General features: G+C 39.9%; 2 protein-coding genes across 5 annotated transcripts in view; one reads left to right on the forward strand and one right to left on the reverse strand.

The window, feature by feature from the left end:
- The window catches only part of LOC121882038 (cytospin-A-like), a 93,898-nt gene continuing 68,671 nt past the window's right edge, over nt 1–25,227 (reverse strand). For 3 of the 4 annotated variants that reach the window (XM_042389971.1, XM_042389974.1, XM_042389970.1), the window contains exons 5-15: nt 7,512–7,631; nt 5,441–5,932; nt 4,159–4,232; nt 3,071–3,684; nt 2,899–2,986; nt 2,653–2,728; nt 2,091–2,127; nt 1,684–1,780; nt 1,451–1,567; nt 1,120–1,179; nt 1–886 (exon numbers count right to left, since the gene is read on the reverse strand). In XM_042389971.1, the coding sequence (XP_042245905.1) occupies nt 797–886; nt 1,120–1,179; nt 1,451–1,567; nt 1,684–1,780; nt 2,091–2,127; nt 2,653–2,728; nt 2,899–2,986; nt 3,071–3,684; nt 4,159–4,232; nt 5,441–5,932; nt 7,512–7,551 (1,785 nt within the window). In that variant the 5' untranslated portion in view covers nt 7,552–7,631 and the 3' untranslated portion in view covers nt 1–796. Of the gene's footprint in view, nt 887–1,119; nt 1,180–1,450; nt 1,568–1,683; nt 1,781–2,090; nt 2,128–2,652; nt 2,729–2,898; nt 2,987–3,070; nt 3,685–4,158; nt 4,233–5,440; nt 5,933–7,511; nt 7,632–8,597; nt 11,773–25,227 lie in introns of those variants that run through there. The other variant, XM_042389972.1, reaches the window with a different exon arrangement.
- LOC121882800 (disks large-associated protein 2) overlaps nt 12,040–25,227 on the forward strand; it is a 70,503-nt gene continuing 57,315 nt past the window's right edge. Inside the window, exons 1-2 of the mRNA XM_042391244.1 lie at nt 12,040–13,081; nt 13,619–13,673. Coding sequence (XP_042247178.1) covers nt 13,064–13,081; nt 13,619–13,673 — 73 coding nt within the window. The 5' untranslated portion in view covers nt 12,040–13,063. The remainder of the gene's footprint in view (nt 13,082–13,618; nt 13,674–25,227) is intronic.

A 25,227-nucleotide genomic window follows, 5' to 3' on the forward strand; every position in this document is an offset into this window, starting at 1 on the left:
GTCCATATACATAACTTTATTATTGCAGTAAGGCTTTGGCAAGAACCTCTTCATATGTTTACATGTTTTTAAAAATACTTAATACATATATACATACACACATCTCCTCAAAGGCAACTTTCTTTAGACAGTCCGGTTAAAACATTCCAACGTATAAAATCTGATTTCATGTCTGCTTCTTTCTTCTGTGTGATGTTTTATGTTTGGGTTCATGCAGACATGACGACACGATCATGCCAGGAGAGTTTCATGATAAAAAAAAAAAAAGACTATTGGTCAAGATAAATGATACTAAAGTGTCCCGGATTCTGAAATCCTCTACATGAAATACAATATTTTCCATTAATTATAAAGTGCTCTTTTTTTCTTTTTTTTTTAAAGGCAAACAGTGCAAAACCAGTGCACCCTGCACCCAGTAAACAAACATGAGAAGAATTGTCGAGCAGGTGTATATTCTGATTTTAAAATCTGACAAATCTTTTTGTGTCCTGTGCATAATCACCCGGCAGCCATTCTGGTCCAGTGTTGCTTCTATGTGTGTAGAAAAAATAATAAAAAAAAAAAAAATCAGAGGGAGAAATTCTGTTTAATTTCTTCCATCTGGGTGTCAGCCAAGAATCATTTTCTGTATGAGGGAGAGAGTTTGCTGATACATAAAATAAAAAAAGTCTGATATTGCTGAGCTCATCATGAGCAGTGCTCCCTCTTGTGGTGAAAAGTGTTTTAGTTGTTCAGCTCTGGTTACAACAATGGAGAAGAACCAGGCAGAGGTGCAGTAGACAAGGGAGGACAACTTTCACATCTCAAAATGACGGAAGATGCTTTCAACATAGCTCAGTACCCTCTGCCAGTCCGGTCCGTCTGCCTTCAGCATGTCGTCCGCTGTCTGTCACGCAGGTGAAACAGATGAAAAGACCAGAGGACGTGTTACTGTGTACTGTGAGAACTGCTAGTAGAGCTCCTCTGTGAGAAGGCCGTCAAAGAAAACTACACTAATACTACACATCAATCATAAATCTAATGTGACACTGCTAGTTAAACTCATAATATATCATTTTCCAAATACATTTTGTGAAAACCTGCACTGAACATCAGAAGTATTCGTGCAAAATGTCTCACCAGTGTGGCAGAGATTCCCACATCTTCTCCTGTCTTAAAAGCCAGGTCCAGATTCTCCTTCTGTAAAAACACAACATCAAGCCAAAAGCAACTTTTATGTGAATTAAGACGTTTTTAGACTTTCAGAATGGATTCTTGAATGTGATTGTTCACCTGTGAAACGTCCTGTAAAGTCATTACGACCATTAGTGACTGTAGCTGATATCTTCATTCTGTCTCTGACGGCCTTTAAAGGCTTGTACTTGTGTTACAGGTTTTTTGTAAATTAATTAACTTGAATTCCATTGTGGTGATTTGCCTCACTTTTTGTTGTGAGAATCAATAGTTTTACCTTGTCTGCTGGGTCGAGGCTGTTGTAAGGGATGTGAGTCGGTAAATAAGTGTGATAAACAGCACAGAACGCCAGTCCGTCCTCCCAGCTGCTGCTGAAGTTGGTGATCTCAATATTCTGCCACAAAACATATTTGATGAAGACCAACTAGTAAAATGTATTTTTAATTGCACATCCTGAACTCCACTTAATTTTACAGATGCTTTTACAAGGCTGAAACTCTCCTCTCTCACCTTATAACCTTGGGTACGACTTTGGCACCAGCGCAGCAGGGAGTTTCTTCTGGAGCCGCCATGACGCCGCAGCAGAGCACTGAAACCATCCTGAGGTCTGAGTTGGCAAGAGAAGGTTTCACCAAGATTTCATATGAACCAGTTCACACTTTACAAGTTAAACCATGGAATTTGTGATATCACAAAGTTTTGCCAAGTTATTCATTACAATCGTTTTATCATTCAATTAATGTGGGTAAATGCAAGAGGACATTTTTTTCAAGCACATTTAAAAAGGTCTTGAATTTGTGATGGATTTGAAAACTGCTCTGCTGAACATTTACCAGCTAAACAGACAGCTACTGCAGTCTGAGTGGGTGTTGATGTGTCAGGTCAGAATTGAAGAAAAGGACCTAATAGTTACTTACTTAAAGGAGTCTGAGCTTTGGTCTTCTTCCTGTTTTCCTGCGACACACAAACGCAGCCACAATCATACCAATTGTATACTTAATAAAGGATCATTATGGCAGTACACTATATTTTTCTTGTTGTCAGAAATACCCTTAAAATATCCAAAACAAACAAGGAATTGATCCTACTAACAAGCACTGCCTGTGTAGGCAAAGCCTGAAATAGGTTATTCCTCACTGTTTTTCTATTACCATAAACACAGCCTCTATAGTTTGAGTCAATCCCATACATACAAATACCTCATCCCGGTACCATAAATACTAGTTAACGGCTGAAAATAGTCCCTAATAAATATACAAATGACTCCTGTTTGAGTAACATTCCACAGTGCTGAAGAAATTACTCATCTTTCTTTTAAAAATGAAAGTATGCTGTATATTCGTGACCCATTTTTAAAGATTTACATTTCAGTTTGAACAAATGGGCTTTGGGCTGAGTACAAACATTTATGATATCACCAGGCTCATCCTTTAAGTTGTCAAAAAGAACATAATGGATGGTTTGTAGATTTAAACTCACCTGTATAAAAGCTGGACCAGCTGTCCTGCCGCTGTAAAATACGGTCCATCCTTCTCCCTTTTGTCGGCTCTTGTTTCTGGAAGAGTTTATAGAGAAAATCATGGATGGATTCTACGTACAGAACAAAGACCTACTGTGATTTAATAATATCAACACCTCCATCCATTCATCAGTCTGTAATAAGATTCCATACTGTATCAATATTGTAAAAAGTACATTTTCATATCAATTCCACTAGTGTTGTACCTTGCATAGTGGCAATGTTGTGCTTGTGTTTCTTGAGCTTCCAGTCTGACTGGGGGAGTCGGTTGGCAGCGGGAGACGAGACAGACTCCTGAAAAACAGAAAGTTTGGACGTTTGATGAGGGGTTTTTTTGTAATAAGAGTCAATCTGATGTGAGCTTTCATGTAGACTCACCAAGATCTTTCAGACAGCATCATAATCCTCCTTGGATCTCTTTGCTCACGATCCCCCTCTTTTTTCTTCTCCAGGGCAGCCAAACTACGAAGGTATCCCTCCGCCACCCCCTTTCCTGTCAGCTGTGTGCTCCCTGATCCATTTCTCTCCTCGGGACTATGACCCACATCTTTAGCATCCATCCCTTCATCTGCTTCATGCTCCTCTTTCTGCTTTTCCCCATTTTTTTCTTTAATCTCTGCTTCAGCTTCATCCACAGCTTTCTGTGTCTCCTCTTCCTCAGACTCTTGTCTCTTTGCCTTTTTATCACAATCTGTTATGTCTTTCACCCTGCGTGCGCTCCTCAGTGCTTCCAGCTCAGCTCGCTCCTGCTGCTGCTGCAGGGTGAGATCAGACAGTCTACCGCAGACGTCTCTGTGCTCAGTCCTCAGACTCTCCAGTTCTCTTTCCTTTTCCTGCTGGTTGCTTAGCGCCTGGGCCAGCTGGTTCTCTACAGCCCTGTGGCTCTCCTGGAGCAAACCCAGAGCCTGCTCCGCTTCGACTCGCAGCCGGTCGGCCACAGACACCGCTACCTGCAGGTCACACTGGAACTGATGCCACTCCAACTTCTCCGTCTGTCATGCAGGACAGAAGAAAGAGGGTCAAATGGAAAAGAAACAGTTATTTGAACTGAAAATCTAGTCTTTCTCAATATCACTATGATTTTCATATTACTGGTGCCTCGGATCTCTTCCTATGTAAATATTTATATAAATTTAGCACTGAAAATCACAAGCAAGTGACTGATATCAGTCTTTTAGCACAACCTTAGCTATTTGAATATGTATGCTGCAGTGATGTCACATGACTTTATAAATAGTTATAAGACCAAAATGCCAAAGAAAAAGTAAACAAACTAAGAAGAGTTTATTCATTTTCTAACACATAAAACAATTTGCAAGTGTCCTGTGTTTTTAAAGACGTAACTCAAGGCTTCATGTAATAAACAAAAACAAAAGTCACTATTGCACAACCAATAAATGGTTTGTGAGGTCTAGGAAATTTCTGGCGCCTTAAGGTGTCTCATGTGACCTGCAGTTTCAACTCACCCTCAGGGTCTCTTTCAGGCTGTGCACCTCCTCCACCAGCTCATCCCTCTTTGTTATCAAGTGCCTGAGCAGCTCTGACAGACGAGTCAAACAAAAAAAGCAAACAAGGTTGAGTGAAAATAGATTCAAGTCTGCCAACTGTAATCATATTTAATTTACTAGAGAGCAACATTATTAATATAACACCATTCCATTAAGACTTTAGAGTCCCTTTCTACTCAAAAGTGTGTTTTGCTTAATGTTTGCTTTATTCTGATGATGCAAGTGCAGAGTTTGACACTAGAAGACTGTTTTTTTATATTCAAAGTTTCATTATGCTGTAATTAAACCTGAGTTTAAGACCTACGAGCATGATTTGTGACATCACAACTAGTTTGGAGCCAATCATGGTCCAGTATGCAACTTACACAAGTGAGATGTAGAAACTTGAAGCCTCCAGTGCACAAACACTGAGAATGAACTTTACAGTGAAGTAGGAGACATTTAGTGTCCAGCAGTTAAACTTCTGAGATGAAATATATTTGCATGTTCATAGATGAGGAGTTTTTAAATAAGGGAGATGTAATTTTAAGTATTTTTAATGAGGTAATCAAACATAACTTATTATTACATAAATTATTATTCAAAGCAGAGTATTTTTATGTCTTAAAACATGCCTGGGGGGAATTTTTAAAGGACTCGTGAGTAAGATTTAGTGGCATCTAGCTGTGAGGTTGCAGATTGCAACCAAATGAATACAACTCCCCTTCCAAGCATGTAGGAGAACCTACGGTGGTCATAAAACTTGCAAAAAACACAAAAGGCCCTCTATAGAGCCAGTGTCCATTCTGGGCTACTGTAGAAACATGGCGGTACAACATGGTGGGCTCCGTGAAAGAGGACCAGCTCCCTATGTAGATATAAAGGCTCATTCTAAGGTTAAAAAAAACACAAGGACTCTTATTTTCAGGTGATTATACACTAATTAAATCATACTTATGAATATTATATTCCATTTCTGCCAAGTCGGTTCTACTAGATGCCATTAATTTATACACACTGCACCTTTAAGTCAATCCAAAGAATTAATTACTTACAATTGGAATCATGTTTTATCAATAACCTATAACTACGCAGGTAAACACAAGGTACTCATGATCCTTTTCATTTACATTTACTTCAAGTAGGAGGAGGAGACAAACTCTGCTGCCTTTGCAATTTCTACTGGTCTCCAATAGAGGTCAATAACTGATTATTTTAAGCAGGTTTAAGGAAACATAACAGTGAGGAACAGAAGGCCTACCTACTGCTCCTGTGATAACGTCAGTGTTGGGGGTTAGACCCAGTGAGGCCTGGTAATGCTCCATCAGACTGAGTAAAACCAGGGTCATCTCCTCCCCGGCTCTCTCTGCTGCAGCCTGTGGTTCCAGTCCGCTGTCCCGCTCCTGCCAGCTCTGCTCTGAAGGCGATTCTCTGGACGGATGAGGTGATGCTGGGCTGCCCAAACTGTCTGCCGTACTCCCGTGCCTCGCTGCTGCATCGCTCACGTTTGTCTCCGAGGAGGTGATGCTGTCTACACTTATCATGGCCCATTCTGAGGGAGCAGACAGTTTCTGTGTCTGTGTCCAGTCTGCAACCGGAGAGGTGGTGGAGGGGGTGGTGTTGCCAGTCTCCGGTGATGGCGTTCCTTTCTGCAGCTCCTTATTAGAGGAAGCTGCAGAGGATAAGGCCATGCCAGTCAGCTCTGCCTCTGAGGGCGTGGTGGGAGGCGTGTGGAAGAAATCTAAAGGAGAACCTGAGAGGAAGAACAGAAGCAAAAGGCATAGAGCTAACAGAAAAAAAATGAGCCTCAAATCATCTAATAAAAGTTGAACACACTTCAGTGTGCTGAATGCAAAGTCTCCACTGCCTCTCCTCAATGCAGATGTAAGCACTCGGTGTCCACCCCCCCTATTTACTGTCCTGGGCTGACTGATGCAGCAAAAAGCCTCTCCTGCCAGTGTCTCGGCTGGCAAACACACACTGTTCCCCCATGTGGCAGGATCCAGGAAGGGAGACGATTTTCCCCTGATCTGCTATCTAGCTGCTCTCACTGCTACCACCAGGCGATTACACCCATCATCAGTGCTGCCAGTATTCTGCAGACATACTCTCAGAGATTTAGAGCAAGTAGCAGTTTAGTTTAGTTTCTGTATCATGAAACATTCTCTAAAGTGTCGCCTGTCGCTGAAAAATGACATTTAAGCTATTTGATTTATTTGGCATTTATGCATTGGTTGTTCACTCTTGCAGATTTAGGCAAGCTGCAGGGATTAGACTCAGATCTCTCATGCTTCCCATCCTTGCCCTTGTGTTGTATACTGCAGGATTTTGCAGTGTCATCATTTCAGTGGCAGCAGCATGATGTTGTCTATTCAGCTACAGTAGCGTGTTCACAGGGGAGCTATTCTCATATTCTAAGCCTGAGTCTATTTCCTGCACACTGACAGCCGAGAGAGGGAAGCCAAGAGCAGCATTTTAAACAGCTGTAAGTGCGAATTAAACTGAAAGAACGGCCGACTGACTAGCTTCAATTAGAAAAGAGGGCGTGTAGCAGCTGCACGGGGCAGTTTCACACATTAGTTGAGCCAATTGACAGCTGGTCCGTGACGCTTTAAAACAAATGATATTGAAGGCATGATAGACCCAAAACACCGTATCTATCGGTTTGTACTTCACTGCAAAGTTCTGATTCATCACTTTTTGTGCCAAGAAAGGTTTCTGCAAGCATGCAATACCTGACATCAGAGCTTCATTAGGATAAAGAGGTTAAATCTACAGCGAGGTGCTCACCTCTTGTGCAGCCCCACTTTGTGATTTTACCTCATACATGTATACTTTAATGTAAAAATCTTATATAAAGACATAATATAACTTAGTTAAACGAAGCATTCTGTCTTTCTTATACCTGTATTTTCTTATTCCTGCTTTGGTAGGTACATACTCAACCTCATATGAAATGGTTTGTGCTGCACTAGCACTGCTCTGTCAGTGTGCTTTGGGTAAACAAAAGGATATGATAAATGGTCTTTGCAATTACATTTCCATGGAATAAGGGAGACATTTCAAGCAGGATTTCCAGTAAAAATGTCCAAGCCTTTTTATAAGCTTTTTATGAAGTGTCCAAACACACACTGACACACTGACACAAAGAACACATGACAGAAAGCTCTAAAAATATCCAGTCTTACAGCTTTATGGACTGAAAGGTTCAAAACATATCAGAAACTGGCCACACTGTATACATAATGTATGTGTGTGTGGGAGACAGCATCTGCATTCTGGCATTTTCCATCATAGTGTTTCAAAACACAACCATGTCTGTGCTCAGGTACCTGTATGAACGTGGCTGTCTTTGCCAGTATGGTTACCCATGATGCAGCAGGGATGGGTAGTTGCACAGGTTATCCCAGTGTCCTTCACTCCGCCCTCTGTTTTCTGAGGCTCGCTGCTGTCTAGAGGAGAGGGAAAGAATATAAATATTTCATGACTCACTGCTGAACTTTTGATCAGCAGAACAAAATGAGTCTTAAAAAAAAAAAAAAAAAAAAAAAAAAAATCAAGAAAAGAGTCTCTCAAGACATTTTCGCAGTAATGCTGTAGTGCAGGATATACTCAGCTGCAGAGTTGACATCTGACTGCTATTTGCAAATTCAAAACAAACTAAACTGCGTCTGGACAATCAAACAAGATTGATTACATTTGACATGAAGTAACATAGATGTGAGATGTCCTAAAAATGAGCCACAGATGTATTAAAATGACAACAGCCTTTCTAACAACGTACAGACAAGCTCATCCGCAGTGCTGTGGGGTTATATCATGTGTAACACATGGCCGAGTCTCAGCTTTGAAGAACTTACCAAACTCAATTGAATAATCTTGCGATTTAAGGTTTCCATGGATAATTTTAAAAAGACATACCTTAAACATCATAACTAAGATCTGTAATACATTGGATGTGTTGTTAACATAATTCGGCATGCATGTGGTTTACTATGACGCTGAAAATTGTACAATTATTTCATTTTTTTAAATACATTTTTGTCTCACTGCTGAGTGGCCTCCGCAGATTTTTAAGGGCAGCATTTTAGAACTGGTTTCTAAGACAAGTAACAGAGAAACTGGTATTAAATCATTGTGCTGCTTAGTGATTGGCATTTGGCATTCAATAGTTTCCTCTATCAATTTGTAAGATATCTATCTGTAAACATTTGCTGCGCTAAATATTCCCGTTTCCAGCAAGACACGCAACTTTAAACTGCTCGGCTGATGAATGAAGTTTGGAGTCATGTTTTTCCTCAGAGACGAGTCGGGGCAGGTGATTTCATTTTTACGGAACTGTTTTTGGCTGTGACATACGTTGCATGTAACAAACGACTATGTACACACACGTTACCTCCCAGTTTCATTCATCTTACCTGCTCAGCCTGCCTGCTGGTAACCAGCTGCCCGGGTTTGTCCTCCTGGTGTCTCAACCTCCCTGTCTGGGTTTCTCTTCGTCCCGTCTCCTAATTTCACCGATACACACGGGTACTACTGACCATCATCTCCTCTCGATATCCCATATTTACCACACGGCTGTAGAAAGGCATCCGCCATCTATAACTTGATCCCACTTCCTAGTAACATCCAACTCTGCTTCGCCTTTAAATCCAATGCGACAAAAAGCTGGGAAGCAGGGAGAAACAAACTGGTTGCGCAGCAGCTGCACCTTGAATCGACGACATGAGTGTTTTTAATTGCATTATTTAGAGCGATGTTTGGAAATGTTCTCAAACAAGGTAACAATTCAAAAGCCCAGTCATGTGAGGTCTACTGAATAAAATGCTGCGCTGCTGAGAAAACGAGGCGGAAGCTGTTACGCCAGCTGGAGGCTAATTATCTTTTGTTAAATACAGGTGTGCACGCAGGTAACAGGTTATAGCGTCACACGGTCTGAATGTGTATTATGTCACACAGCACCTGTCATACCTCACAAGAAATGAAACGAAAATAGTCCAACGACTCAAGAAATGCCAGTCAGGTATAACTCTGCTGATTGAGGCAAGCAGGTTCCGCAGGTGGAGTCTCAGCTAAGATTTCTATTTATTCTTCTGACCCATACTGGTCTACAGGGAGAGGCTGTAACTGTACCAAAAACTGATATCAAAGCAAGTTATTCAGGATCAGGATCCTCTGTGTTTATGAATGCCAGAACTAAATGAAGTATGAAGACAACTTCATCAAAAACATTTTGTTAATGACACCTTAAATGAAAATCCGAATCCAGCCACAACATTAAAGAAACAGTCATACATGACATCAAACTTCAAACCAAAAAATCACACATAGGAGGACTTGTCTGGCTTGGGTGCTCATTTGTATGATAATCTGTTTGAATAGTCTACCATTGAATATTTGTAAATTTAATTTCTCTTGGACCTCTGATCTCATCAGAGGTCCAAGAGAAATTAAATGTGACAAGAGGTACTTTCATCACTGCAGATGAACCTAGATTAAACACATCGGATGGGGCACACAAGGAGAATGTGTTTTAACAGGCGTTGCTGTGGAGAAGATAGTTTAGTTTAAAACCTTTCCTAATTTGTTTGTTTTATGGTCAGACTGACACATCAGGCAGCAAATTCAAATCAGTACAAGTTGGCAGCATAGGATCAAAACTGCTGGAGGAGTCACTGGATGAAAAGCCGTCAAGAAGAAAAAGACAAGGAAAAGAATCAGAGAAATAATATGTAAAAAGTACAGCATAGTGATGATAGTAGTATTTGTTGCCCAGCAAACACAATGAAAGTGTAAACATGCTCAGATTTGGTTCTTGGCTATTAATGAATTAAATGCTGCAATTCAATAAGACAAAAAATAATAAATAAATAATTCACATTTTAGACCAGTGAGAGAAACTGGGCTTAACTATTTCAGAACCATGAAATAGTTAACCCCACCACCACAGCTGATAGACTGTGTTCATACATTTCAGCACCATGGAAAGAGACAGAGCACATGTTATATTATACAGTATAGTATATATACTACTAGTGATATAATCATTAGATTTTAGATTTTACATGCACGTCAGCACCATGGACAGAGACAGAGAGACACAGTGAATGTTTCAGCACCATTGACAGCACATAATGATGGAGATTGATTCTGTTGCCCTCCAGTGTCCAAATTCAGTAATGCCAGGAGTAATGAAAGAGGCAATAATATATTTATTTATGTTTCACTATCTCAGTTAAATACAAGAAATATTAAATCATTTACAGAGGTTGTTAAAAAAATCTATTTTTTATATTGATATGTTTTAATAAAGGATTTCTGTTCGCTACATTTCAAAATTGATATGAAATAGCTGATTCAATGCATAACATAACAGTATAGTTATCTGTTTAAAGACTGAGTGAAGTCTCTTGGTTTAAGTATGCATTGTGAGGCTTCAAATAGTTGTGTATTTGAGCATTCATCCTAACTCTCTGTGAGTCTAGGCAGAGTTGTGTCATTGGAATTTATTATACTGTCATAAATACAGCAGATAAGAAAGAACACTTGAAGAAAATACTTGAAAATGTTTGTAAAAGGACAAATTCTAATCATGGCTTCACGTGACTTTTGTAAGCTTAAGGCACAATAGCATTTATGAACAACATGTATACCATCATTATTATATTAGTTTTTCGACACGTTGCAGGTTTCTTACTTTGCTTCTTTTACCTTACAGACAGACATAATGTTCATTCCATTTAACTAAGATCTACTAGCCAAGACTTAATCATGTTTGTCTACAGTAGTCCTTAACAGTGCGTGTATTTTAAATCATTATTAAGGTTCTGTAATCATCATTTAAATATGGTTATGTGCAACATGCAAATGAAAGCTCCAAGTGCAACTGTGTAAAATCTACTGGTCTCTGCAGTGTGGACAAAGGTTAAGAGATGCAGACAATGTTCAGCTTCCGGCTGTTTTATTCACTGTACCCACATGATTTCACAGTGACCTATACACCGCACTGCAGAATACTGTAATGCCTTAGCAATAAATCCCATCACCAATCCCACTCACTTTTATTACCATAGAAACTGTCTTAAGGCTCTCCAAAACAACACACTAGCTGCTTTTTCTACTGTTTCCCCCTAATTTTTGTAAACTTACAAACCACATCTTCACAAAAAATTTGTTTGGTTACAATCTTGTCCCACCCCCAGAAGGTGGGTGAATGTCAGTTATGAAAACTCTTCTTGAGGAAATATGTGCTGATCTTGTACTTTGGAAAAACACGGCTGAAGCCAAACCACCCAGAAGACACACAGCAGTCTACTGACACAATCTCACCATGAGCGCTGTCTTGCCCAAGGACACTTCATCAGCAGCTGAAGGATGGATCAGTGTTTTTCATTCACATCCTCTAAACACAAAGTGATTAGAGGAAGATTTAGATTTTTTTAGAGGATTTTTAGAGGAAATTTACAGTTATTTCAAGCATCAGTCTGCTCATGTCACCAACCCATGAGTATACTCCCAGTCAGAGGATCTCAGGCAGGCAAAAATGTGTTTTTCTTCTTGTTTGAACAGTTGGACGTTGTTCTCTTCACTGTGCAGAATGATGTTTGTGCAGAGTTTAACACTAGGAGGCTGTTTTCACATTTCATCTGCTGAAAGCGGAAATTTTCTCTAAGCTCATTGAAAATCAGATTTTAAGGAGTGGGCCTACAAACATGATTTATGAAATCACAACAAGTTTGGAGCCAATCGTGATCCAATATTGAACTTACACAAGTGTGATGTGGAAACTTGAAGCCTCCGGTGGACAAACACTGTGAATTGACTTTACAGTGAAGGAGGAGACATCTTGTGTCCAGCAGGAAAACTTCTGAAATTAAATATATTTGCATGTTCATAGATTTTGGATTTATACTGAGAGAGAAGGTGTAGATGTCATTTTAAGGATTCTTAAGTGGTAATTATACCTTTTTTGTGAAAAAATCATCTCAGACACACATTATTGTTCCAAATAGACTATTTTTATATGTCTTAATACATGTCTGTGGGGGATCTTAACTTAACTGATGGTTAAGTTTTACTTAATTTAAGGTTAAGGAGTTAGGGCTATCTTTTATGATTGGGTTTTTAATTGTTTTTTGTTGTTGTTTTTTTTACTAATTGTTTTACTTTAAAGCATGTTGTAACTTAACAAAGAAAAGGAAATAAACTGACAGGTAATGGAGATTAAAATCATGCTACTATCTCTATTAGCTCACATATGCAGCTCTGAAGTAAACTACAGTAGTGTGATATGTATTTGATTTATCAAGCTAATTGGAGTTTAGCTTCTCAGTGTTTCAACCTCACATGTTCATAACGTGTATTTTAACTTCAAACGATATCACTGCTCATCTACTACAATATAATTTACTATTCAAATTTCTAATTGATTGCACAACATCGATTTCTTGCACAAGACTTCTTCAACTTTTTAAGTTTTTTTTGTTTGTATTTTTAAGGCTTTTACAAGTTAACGTTATTTTCTGTCTGACTGTATCAATACATGTATACCACAGAAGGTGCAGACTTTGTAAAAATGGCGTCTGTTATAGGCTGCCTTTATAACAGGAGCTGTGCTGTCAGTGACCACAACAACATCAGTGCATTATAAGTCCTCTCCACAGAATGAAGTCTGCCGCCGCATCAGGACTTGCGTTGGACAAGAAAACACATCTAAGCCGCCTTCATCATGGGAAACTACGGCCGCTCTGCCGCAGATGTTTCCAACGAACAAGGCAATGAACATTTTCACGGATACCAGGGTGACATGATCGCCTTTCACTCATTCACTTATTTACTATCGTCGTTCGGCTCATCGAAGAAGTGACCTTTTCTGAGGCGGAAGATGTCAGCGCTGAAAAAGGTAGGAAGGAAGAAGAAGGAGCACGGTGTGGTGTTTGTGCATGAGCGTGCAACGAAGCATGTTTATTGTTGTTATTTGATATTGTCTCAAGTACACATACAGTACTGGGGTCTAGTGGAGGCTCTGAGACAGTCTACCTGGTCAGTGACACCCCCTCCTCCCCTCCTCACCCCCCCATGTAGACTGATCATTTCAAAAACTGCCAGAAGTTCTGCAGAGCATGAATGAGTCACTCACTCACTGAATGATTGTCAGGGTGTTTCCTGCACCTATCAATCAAAAGCACCGAATGATGCATAGTATGTGGGTGAGGTGTTGTGAGAATAGTGATTAGAGTACATGTGTTTGGAGGTGGAGGGTGGAGGTGTGTGTGTGTGTGTGAATGGAGGGGACCCACATCTTCTCCCTCGAAGTTTTCTCTGTCTGTAATGCCCACATGTTCCCGTTGTGCTGCTCCCCTCCATTCAGCCAATGTGTGCCCGGAGTGACTCAGCTGTATTGTACTATATCTGTCATCCATCTTTTCATTTGTCACAGGTGTTACCATGGCTACTACAGACTCACTGCTGTCTTCTCTTTGAGAAGGACTCAGGTAAGAGGTGGGAGGGGTGCTTAAGTCAAACTAAATGAGGAGCTGTCATTCTAATAGGCAGCTCTGTTTTTTTTTCTTCTTTTTTTCACATGTTGTATAATGGCTTTATAGTAGCAGGAATATGGAGGAAGGATCTGTAGAGGTGGTAGCTCCCTTTTCAAGCAATGCGTTTTCATAACAAGGAGGCTCAGACCATGTTGGCATTTGGTAATAACATAAATACTGTTATTCAAGGACCTTAAAGGATGAATCTGGTGATATTCTATATTTTCCTCATTGTCAACAAATCTTATGTAAAGACAAAACTGATCCTATCAAGTATTCCTTGTACAGGAAACATGATATAACATATTCCTCGGTGCTATTCTCCATTACAACCATGAACACCGCACCGTATTGTAGTTGACCAAGATCCACTAAGTCTTCGAGGCATATCTTTGTTTTTAATCATCTCAATTTAATTGCATCTAGTTTAGTGTACTCTAAGTCCAGGAAGCACAGAAGATGCCTGATAAGAATTTATTTGAGGATTTAGATCACAAATCCAGGCATCTATACAAAAATTTACATCTCAGACTTACTGACTTTATATTCTTTTCCATATAACATGACATGTTTTTCAGTTGTTTTTATTTTTGCACACTTTCACATGACTGGCCTACAGCACTATCACCTGCTGTAATTATTAAAAGTATGTGTAACTCTATTCTAGTACATAAGGAAAAAATTACCACATACAACAACTGAGAACAGTCCCCAACAAATGCATTATTTACGCCTGTTTGAAGTCATGTTCACTAAAAAGTACACTGCCCAGCTGTTTTGGGTAATAGCTTAGCCTTTTTATTTCTTCTTAGTAGAAACAAAGTGCCATAGACGAGGAAGGACATTTGGGAAGTAGTTGAGATGCAGTAATGTATTGTTGGTTTTGGTCATTTCATAGTATTCATTGTCATTAAGAAAAATACTGAATAATACCAGCCTTATCCTTTAGATGTGTTTCAAACTTGAACCTAAACTGCATTCATTGATTTTTTTGGCTGTAAACACAACACTGACATATAATCAACTTATAAAGTTGTAATGGCTAATGTATTAGCAAACAATTGTCTATTTACACATCCAGCAGATACAAAGCAACATTCAGTTCTTTTTTTTTTTTCAAAATCTTTTTATTGAGATTTCCAGCAAAAGTTCCTAGGGTTGGGCAGATATATTCCACATTGTTATGAAATGTACACTATTGTAGTATCATATAAAATAAAGTAATAAAAAAACAACAACATTGAAAATAGTGACAGTAAAAGCCCCATTAAGTTCACCAGTGACAGTGGGTTTATCAGAGGGTTCTTGCTGGTAACAGCTGCCTGTTCAGGCTAGAGATGGAGATAATGATTAGACTGAATAAAACCAGTAAAAATGAGGGCTGGAGAAACAAAACAATGAGCTTAAAAGACGCTGAAAAGCCCTGTAGAGCCTAGGGGAACTGCAGATGTGATAATTACCTGTGGGTTCGTCACTACGCCGTTGTTACTAAACATAAAAACACTGATTAATGCAGCTTTAAACTACAGCGTAATTCATCTGGTCTATGGATTAACTCAGCTGTTAGCACATCACCTTAAAGCAAAGATCGATTCCTACTTTCCTCTCTGTGTGCTGCTGAGCATGTTTATGTGACTGACAGATGACCTGTCCATAGTTTTTCCCTATCATGTGCCCAGTGCATGATGGGGAAAGCGGTGACCTCAGATAGTGTGATGGAGGCGTTAGCTGTTATGATGAGAGGAGAATTTACGTATGAAGTGTAAAGGAGGTAGTAGTTAATTGGTTAAACTCTGCACGACTGCCTTTCTCAGCAGAGGTCAAAGCACAGAGAGCCATCCAAGGAAAAAACACTGCAGGGGTTCGTTGCCTTTCTCTTGGCATTTTTTGGGCTGCGCAGATGATCAAATACTGGCTCACATCAGCACAAACCTCAAATACTATCACTGTCACTGATGCTTTTGAAGCTAAATGCCAGAGTGAAATCACAAAAGAGCTAATCCCCTTAATTTAAATTTTATTTTAGTTATAAATACCACAGAGTGATACAAAAGCTGACAGTAGAAATCAATGTATTTGCTCTAATATAATCAGGACAGTTTTTCTGTATTTGTTCTGATTCCCATCATGAGAATATATATTTCATTGTGCAAAAGGCATTCATAATATAATTCACCAGTGAACAAACATTTGAGGTCAGTTTTGGCTATTTTCACACCAAGGCTTTACGTTTTTGTTCTGCTCATTAATATCTCAGGTACATTTTGCACATTTAGCCCACCACTGATTGTTGGCTTGTGTCTGAAGTGTTGCTGCATCGTTCTAAATTATAACACCATTCTCAGATAATAACAGCAGGATCTCAGGTGTGACAGCATTCGCGATGCTGGAACAATAATCATATGTGTTATTGTCTTTTTAATCACATTTGAAAATGTCTTTTAAGCATTACAAATGGGCTGACAGTGGAGTTTCAGTGCAAACACACATCAGAGATTATCTGAGAGTTAATCATGTGTATGGTCCTACTGTGATTTTACAGGCTTTGTCAGCACAAAGGCTCCTGATGAAGTGAGCGTGGATACGGGAACGTCTCTGCTTGTTTGATGTGCATAATCTAAAGAATTGTTCCGAGTTTTTTTTCTTCTTTATCAGCCATCCGCAGAACTTCTTCTTGATCTTACCTTACTCATCATTTTCTCAAGGTTGAGACAGAATGTTAATAAGTGTGCGGACTGGATCGTTTTAAGGAATATAAAGCAAGTAGGAGAAGTTCCAGGGGCAGTGATGCTGTTTATTACTTTTTATGCAAGAACATAAATTTTAGTTAAAATTAGCATGATGAGCATTTTAAAGTTCTGTTATTTCTATATTTTAAACAGATATAGCACAGATGAGTTAATCTTATAATTTTCCTAAAGCACATCAGCTCATTGTTACACCACTAGGTGGACCTGTTTACTTTGATAACATACACAAATGCTGCTATGCTGTACTATCTACTGCTGTATTTCAAAAACTGTCAGAATCCACTACAGACTGTTTGTTGTGTGTTTGCTGCCTTGGATAAGTGTATTTACTCAGTTGGCCGGCTTATGCTGCTCAACAGTTTGTGTAAGCAGCAATGCAAAGGTGAATTTGTATTATTTTTAGGACTAAAAGGACAAAGGACGCTCCAGAGACTAAATATTGTTTTGTTTATTTACTTCTGCTACAGCTGCATTCAGTACAGTAGCAGCCCCACAGTTTCCCTTATAGTCTCATTATTGATGATGGCTATAAGGTGCAATAACTACCTGAAAAATATGATTCCCACTATGGAATGAAATATCTTTCCCTTTTATATTTATGTTTTATGAGTGCGTAATGTTTAGCTTATGCTTTCACAGCTTATGTTTATGCTTTCACGATGAAAGTAAGTGAATGGTTGTGATGTTGGATTTCTGGAGAGGAAACATCAATCATTTGTGTAAGAATGTTAGTTAGTGAGTTACTTAAAGTCCTCCTCCACTCAAAAATGTTTTTCTTCTTGTTCTTACAGTTGGATGTTTGAGCTTCACTGTGCAAAATGATAGATGTGCAAAGTTTGACACTAGAAGGCTGTTTTCACATTTATCTGCTGAAAGTGGAAAGTTTGTCTGAGCTCATTGAAAATCCAGTTTTAAGAGGCGGGCCTACGAGTATGATTTGTGACATCACAACTAGTTTGGAGCCAATCCTCGTCCAATATTGAACTTACACAAGTGTGATGTGGAAACTTGAAGCCTCCAGTGCACAAACACTGAGAATGGACTTTACAATGAAGTTTAACTGATGGACATCTTGTGTCCATCAGTTAAACTTCTGAGATGAAATATATTTGCATAGTTCTAGGAATTTTTAATGAGGGGGAAGGAGATGATGTAATTTCAGGAATTTAACAAGATAACTTTTTTTTTAAAATGGAAAAACCATATCACACACAAATTATTATTCAAAATAGAGTGTTTTATATACATATCTTTTTTTGGACTTTACTGTCCAAAATTGTCTTTGGCTTCACCATAAAAACAATTAAAAAGACAATTATTGATGAAGACAAACAGGGACACACTGTCAACAAACAAAAGATAAATACAGCAAAAATGAAAAAGGACATTTTTATGGCTCTTACTTGTCAATAGTGTGGCTGCGAAACTCGTGAAAAACATGAAAGGCCCTCTCTAGAGCCAGTGCTGGGTTTGTCCATTCTGGGCTACTGTAGAAACATGGCAGGCTTGTGGAAGAGGACCCACTCCCTATGTAGATATAAAGGACTCATTCTGAGGTACCAAAAACACAACAATTCGTATTTTCAGATGATTATACACTAATTAAAACATTTCCTCTAGATGCCACTAAATTCTACACACTGCACCTTTAAAGTGCAGGTGCAGAGTAGGACAGATCAGTTATAATCTGGAAACCTTTGTTCTTTATATTTAATTCATATTTCCTTGCAATATATACTGCAATCAGTCAGCTTTGATTAGCTGTCAGTCTGCATTCACAACTGTATGGAAAACCACCTGTTCTTTAAGGCGTAGATGTGCAGTCTTAGACAGACTACGGAGAACATTTGGGGTAATAGTGTGAAAATACTTGTGCAGTGTTTCGAGAAGTCATCACAGTTAATGACTCCTACTGTACAACACAGGAATCCAGAGTATTACAGATCCATCACCATGTTGAACGGTTGGCAAGAGAGGATTGCGGATTGAGGAACTTTGTCTCTTTCCAAATATACACCTGCACAAAACAAGTGTAGAAAACAGGAGGATGACTCATCAGACCCTTTTATTTTACCCAGTTATCAAGGCTAGGTCTAGATTTTGAGTCCTCATGTACTCAAGGTTTCACATCTTTGTGTATTGGCCTTGTGTTACTTTGTCCTTATTTCTATCTGCATCAGCTATTACTGATATAGCTTTTCTATCAAGAAAGGGAGCACTCACATTTCTCTTGAGTAGCATCTCTACTGCATCAGAATACCAATAAGTTGTACGTTAGGCCTGAAATCAATATGATCCGTTCCAAATCTGTATTTATTCCTTTCCGAGATTGTCTCTCAACCTACAAGCTCTGCTGTGCTGTAGGACAGAGAAGAGGCTTGGTGAAGGAGGGACGACGTGAGGGGAATGTGAGGGCGGTCGGACTTGGAGATCAAGTGTTCTTCTGGTTGGTGGAATTTACCGTTTTAGTTTGGAGAAGAGATGGTGATGTCCAAAAAAGGCTACAAAAATAATCTCGGGACTTTGAGAGACAGGAAATGTACTCGAGTCTTGTGTTGCAATTTGCTCTGATCTGTTGCTGTGTTTACCTCAAGTGGAGCTCTTAGTTTTGGCGTGTTCTTCAGCTTTGTTCAACTTTCTATATGGATTGTATCCCATTTAAACACCTGCACATGGCCTGAGAAACGTGTCTGATCTCGGTGACGTCAGCAGGGTCCCGGCAAGACCAGGAAACAACTCCCTCCCTTTTTTGTTTGGAGGAGTGATGTCATCGCAGAGAGAGCGTGAGGTTGGCTGAGGCTTGATTGAGCTTGACGTTTTATTACCAAGAGCACCAGACGTGTAAACCACATGCACCAGTCAATACGAGGACACAGAGCAGGAAAACTGAGAGCCAAATAACATGGCAACACATTTGTGACTGGTTATAAGCCCCCCCAACCCACCCTGAGAGGGAAAAGGAGTGTGAGGCAAAGGCATAAAGACAGAGAAATGCAGATAGAAACCTAGAGGGAGAGAGGGACAGCATGAGTGTGCATGCTGATAGGGACAGGAGAGCGTGGAGCAACAGAGCTGCAGAATCCTGAATCCAGCAGATGGAGACTCCGTGTCCTTGTTTTGCGGTGATCTGTGGGAGCCTGTGGAACATGCAGCTCGCGCCGCTGCCTCGCACTGCTGCAGTGGAGGAGTAAATGCGGAGCCCAACACTGCTCCAGGTGATCCACAGCAGCCCAGCCCGGCAGACTGCTCCCTCCTCAGCCTTCCCTCTCCTCCTCCTCCTCCTCCTCTTCCTCCTCCTTCTCCTCCTCCTCCTCCACCTCCTCCTCCTCATCTTCCTCCTCCACCTCCTCCTCCTCTTCCTCCTCTGTCAGTGCTCCATTCCTCTGAGGGCTTTGAAAAAAAAAAATAACAAGAAAAGCACAGAAAAACAGAGGAGAAATCCTGCTTTGCCCCTCCGTTCTCAGATGTGAAACACCTCTGCATGACTGTCCGCTGCTTCCCTGTCATCGTGTGAAGACGCGCCGCATATGTGCTCCAATGTCTCCGGAACATAGACTCGCTGCAAGGTAAGAAGACTTGGACTCATCCAGAAAAAACATGTCTGGTCTTTGCTTTTTTTTTTTTTTTTTTTTCTTGAGACGTTTTCTGTGGAAGTGTTACAGCCTTGTGTGCGTGTGTGAATTTAACAGGTAGATGAGAAGTTGCCACAGCAGATTGGGTAATTAGTATTCCTCACAATGGATGGGGGGGGGGGGGGAAAAGCTCTTTGAGATATAGACTGTTGTCAGATATGCCAAATACATCTGTCTTCAGTTTTGGAGGAAAGGCACCTCTTCTCCCTCAATCACAGCGATATGTGCAGGTGTGTGTGTTCATATGGTATGTGTGTGTAACAGCATCCAGCAGGGTGGGAGGGATTGCTCCTCAACCAGGCATCTCGATGGGCAACAAGGGGATTTTATCTTGACAATGTGGCCAAACAGCTTTCCATCAATCTTCTTATGCCCACTAATGTCGGCTTTAAAACAACTGACAGACGGTCTTACTTAATGATACCAATAGTTAATCATTATGTAATCATTTTTATCGATTCATTTTGACTGTCGAGAGGATGAAAACCCATCCCTGTCAATTTCTGTGTGCATCTCTGTGCCTTGTTTGTCATCGATAGGGGGAATTTAAGATGAAGAGAGGAGAGAAAGGGGGGATGAGGGTAACAGCAATGGGTGGATGGGGACAGAGGAGATACGGGGGGTAGCAGGAGAACTTACTCCATCGCTGTGTGATTTGGTAAACCTGCTGGCCAACAGCTGAATGGTGCCATCTCTCTCAAATCCTTCAATCTCTCAATCACACGTTGGGTCCTCAAAGCCTGAACCTGTAAGTGACCTAATGAAGGTTCATCACTTTCGCCCTCCACACACACACACACACACACACACACACACACACACACACCCACACAAACCCTTCCTAATGCCATAATAAGAGATGAAGAATAGTTGGTGCTGCAGCGATATCCAAATCCTGCATTCTGCTGTTTGACAGGGCTTCAGGGTTTTTCTATGTGTGTGTGAGCTGAAACCTTTGACAGTGTCTTGTGCTCTATTTAGTATATCCTGTTTTCACTTTTCCAAAAAAGCACAAATGTGATGGTTATGACCTGAAAACGAAGCCAAACCATTATTAACCTATTTTGGCCAGAAAATGTGTGTACATTCAAACTCATTCATGTTTGTGGATCAGCATGCTCATTTGTTTTACAACTGTACTGTGATATTCAGCAGAGGATAAACAGATACTCTTGATTACTGGCAGCATTAATCCTTGTATCTTGACACACACACTCAAGCACAAACTGTACATAAGGCATTTGCCCTTGCAACAATCTCCATCTCCTGATGCACTGTACACAGTGAGCCAAAGGCACACCTATACGCATACATACAGGGACACTCAGACAGCTGTGTGAACTGAATCAGGCTGCTTACATGTGTAGCATGGTGTTTGGCTGAGGTGGTCGTTTGTCATGTGTGGTATTGGGATGCAGAGGATGATCTCAGAGGAACAGAATCTTAGCTCCTCGGAGCTCCCAGGCGGCTTTTTACTGCTCTGATTCTCCAGGAACTACACTGGCATCCTGGAACGCCTCATTTAGCTGGTTCCCTGCAAAAAGCTTGCAGCTTTCAACGAGAATAAGCATCTCCTAGGGGCTAAAAAGTACATTACATACTACGATAAGAATGTGTGGGACGTAATGAGCAACATGCTGACGACTTTTCAGGTGTCAGAGCCTTTCAGCTAGTATAGGTAAAATAATTGCCATGGAGGTGAGGCTGGAGGAAATGACATTAGGGTCAAAACTTTAAAAGGGTTTATCCCTTTGGGAGCATGAATGTACTTCTGGAAAGGGTCTGGCTTGCATTGAGATCTGATTGCAGTGAGGTATAAATGCAATTTGTACATTATGACCATATTTGTAAGAAAAAAAACATCCCAGAAAGTTAAAGGGTCACCTAACTCTGCCTTGTCCTGCTAGGTTAAGCAAGCTTGGCAAAATCTACATGTAGTAGCAGTAGCTAGAAGTCCTCCCTCTCATTAAGTGATTTAAGAATTAATGCTGTCCATTCATGGCATTGCTTCCCTCAACCTGGCACGCACCATGTTTGCTGATAAGTCTGCAAGCCCAGCTTAACTAATTTACATATTGAGATGTGATCACAACACAGGTAGAACTGAGGTAACGAGAACGCTTTTTACCACCAGGTGTAAATGCAAATCTGATGGATCAGAAGTAAATATCCAGATAAAGTATCCAGATACAGATCACATATTAATAGCAGGTGATCTGACGGTGGTGCTAAACAAGAGGTCATGGACTGAACAAAATAAGAGGGAGACTTCGACTGAGGACCATGAATTTCTGCACCAAATTCTGGCCATCTGTCAGTAGTTGTGGAAATTTAGACCAGATAGTTTGTCAGATGGACTGATACTCAGGCTCTGCCACAATCGGAACAAGTAACGTTTGAACTCTTTTTTCTGTCCTCCTGCATTCTTGATGCTTGGTGGTTGATTTGACAGTGATTCTATTTGGTGAACAGAGTGATGAAACATTTTCTGCATGTTAGAATTTATTTTATATCTCACAGTGAAGCTTTCCTACTTTGGGAATCAGCGAATCAGTCATTTGACACAGCTTATAAAATGGCTCATTTGTTTATTTACCCTCTTAGTTTTAGTCACAGAGAGTCTGTGTTTGTCTTTAAGATTAAAGCTGCAGTGCATCTGGCTGTTGATGACATCTTTTCTCTTTGTTTTGCTGCGGGGGTTTGGAGGTCAGGATGGCATGATTAACCAGCCATTAACTGGTGAGCTGATTCATTGCTGGGTGCAGAGAAGGACAATAATAGAAATGCCAGTGAGTTAAGTTAAATTTGGAGTGATAATCTCAAGGGCAGATCTCATTACAAATTGGGGTGGGGGATGGCCTGAACAAAACCTTCAGAAAGTGTTAATAATTTCAAAAGTGGAGTCGGCTTCTATTAAATATATATTTTCAACTACTTCATTTATTTAGAAATCATTTATTGGGGGAGACAACTTCTGTACTGCATGATGACCTGTCAGTCCAACTGGCACTGCTGGGATGACCTCTCACTTGTATTTTCTGTCGTTGGCACTTGTTTCCTCGTCATGGCGGCAACCACTCTGCATGGTCACTGTAGAATCTGGCATTTATTGTATCAATACCAAACAAATTGTGAATACTAAATATTTTAAATTTAGCATGTTACTTAGTCTGTCTGAGCTGCTCTAAACTACACTTTTTCGCCACAGATTTTTATCTGATTCAAATAGTAAAAACCAATCAGTAGCAGGTTTTCTATAAAAGTGAGAGGTAAGGGTGGTGTTGAGAGCAACCACTTCAGAGAATGACACTTTCCCAGAATCCTACAATTAAATTACATGTCAATGATGCAGGGTTATTTTTTTTAACAGTTTACCTATTTAGCTGTTACAATTTCACATCTTTTATTTTTCTCATCACCATCTTGTTTCTTGCTAGCCACCTCAGCATTTTCTCCCACTTCTTGTTCAGTGTCTACAATATAAAAAGGTGAAATTGACAGACAATTCATTCATAACTTTTGTTGAATAAAGCGTTGGAACATTGCTTTTGTCTCAATCTGCAAATCAAAGACTATAGACTTTTGTCGCCTTAGTTTCTGATCAATATCCGTCTCAAGTATACTTACAATTCTAGACAACATTAGAACAGAAGATACTACATTATAGTTAGTGTTTAAAAATGGCATGTTAAATTCACCTCATACATGAAGTGTCTGTAAATATGACACCTGACTGTAAATATAACATAATATTGTATCAACAGTTGACATTTCACACTTGAAAATCTGTCCTTTCCTTCACTGTTATTTCCAATCAATCAATGACATATCTAATTTATATATCTTACTATATTTTGGAGTAACTGATTAATTGTTTGGGCTATTAAATATTAGAAAATTGCAACCCTTAATCAGATGTCTTATCTTTACTCAGCAATATGTTTCATCTGAGGAATTCTTGTCTACAGTCTATCCCATTCTTTTGCTGCAGCAGCGACCCGAGACCCCCCGCAGGGCTCATTAAAGTTTCATCTCATCTCTGTTATCTTAATGTTTCCTGGGCACCTGGTGTTCAGTGGCAAAATGAAGAGAAACTGGATGGAAATAACCAGAATCCTAGTTCCCAGTTTTAATCCCTCCTAGTGGTGCTTGGTATAATACCATGTTAGGTAGTGAGCGAAGCTGTGTGGGTGTACGAGTGAGTGGAGGGGTGAATAAGACTTTGAATATAGAGAGTATTCAGAGGAGTGAGCTGGATGTTGGCAGCAGAGAGCGTGATTGATACAATTTATTGTTTCGTACGGAGAACATGTGTAAACGCATACTCTCTTGGTCTTTTTCAACCAGAGAAAATAACTGTGAATTTCAGAAGATGTAGTGCAACGTTCTGGAGAAAATAAGACTCTGATATACTTTGTGAAATCGTGTGTATTGACCACATGATGTCGATGTAACAGATAGTGTTGGTACCACATATCTAATGTAAGGGAGAGCTGGTGAGTGTCATCTCAACCAGATGCAAATGCAAGCTCCTTCATTGTCACTAATTATCATTTTGAAACAATCACACTGAAGCACTTTTCTGCACCACAGTTTGTAGCATAAGACCTACAGTGAGAACCACGCTCAAACTTTTAGCTCTGTAGGACTCAGACGCAGCATTACACTTTTCTTTTGACTGCAGGGGATGCAAAAAAAAAAAAAAATCAGATATTAGTGATATCAAAAGTCAAAGAATGATTGTTAGCTGTCAGTTACTGTACAAAATACAGGAGGTAAAATGGTAAATTCAAAGTATCTGCAAGAAATCGATGAGACTGAGTTAGCATACATGAAAATCATACAATCTGCATTGATTAGTCGAGGACAGAATCTCTTGTTGAAGTCCAATAAGTGAGTCAGGGGGTATTGACTACTTGGAGCATGAGGAAACCCCTCATCCAGGTGAGCATGTGTGCATGTTTTTTTTTTTTTTTCCTGTGAAAAAGCTGTTGCAATTAATAATGGAATCAACCGCCTGGTGTGTGGTGTGGTTTGGCTTCCCTAATGAGGACTGGATTTATCCTCAGTCTCTGACAGTATGCTGAGCGGGATATGTTGCACTCCAGCCTGTTTCCATGGAGATAC

The sequence above is a fragment of the Thunnus maccoyii genome, chromosome 17, assembly GCF_910596095.1.
Source record: "Thunnus maccoyii chromosome 17, fThuMac1.1, whole genome shotgun sequence".
Lineage (NCBI taxonomy): Eukaryota > Metazoa > Chordata > Actinopteri > Scombriformes > Scombridae > Thunnus > Thunnus maccoyii.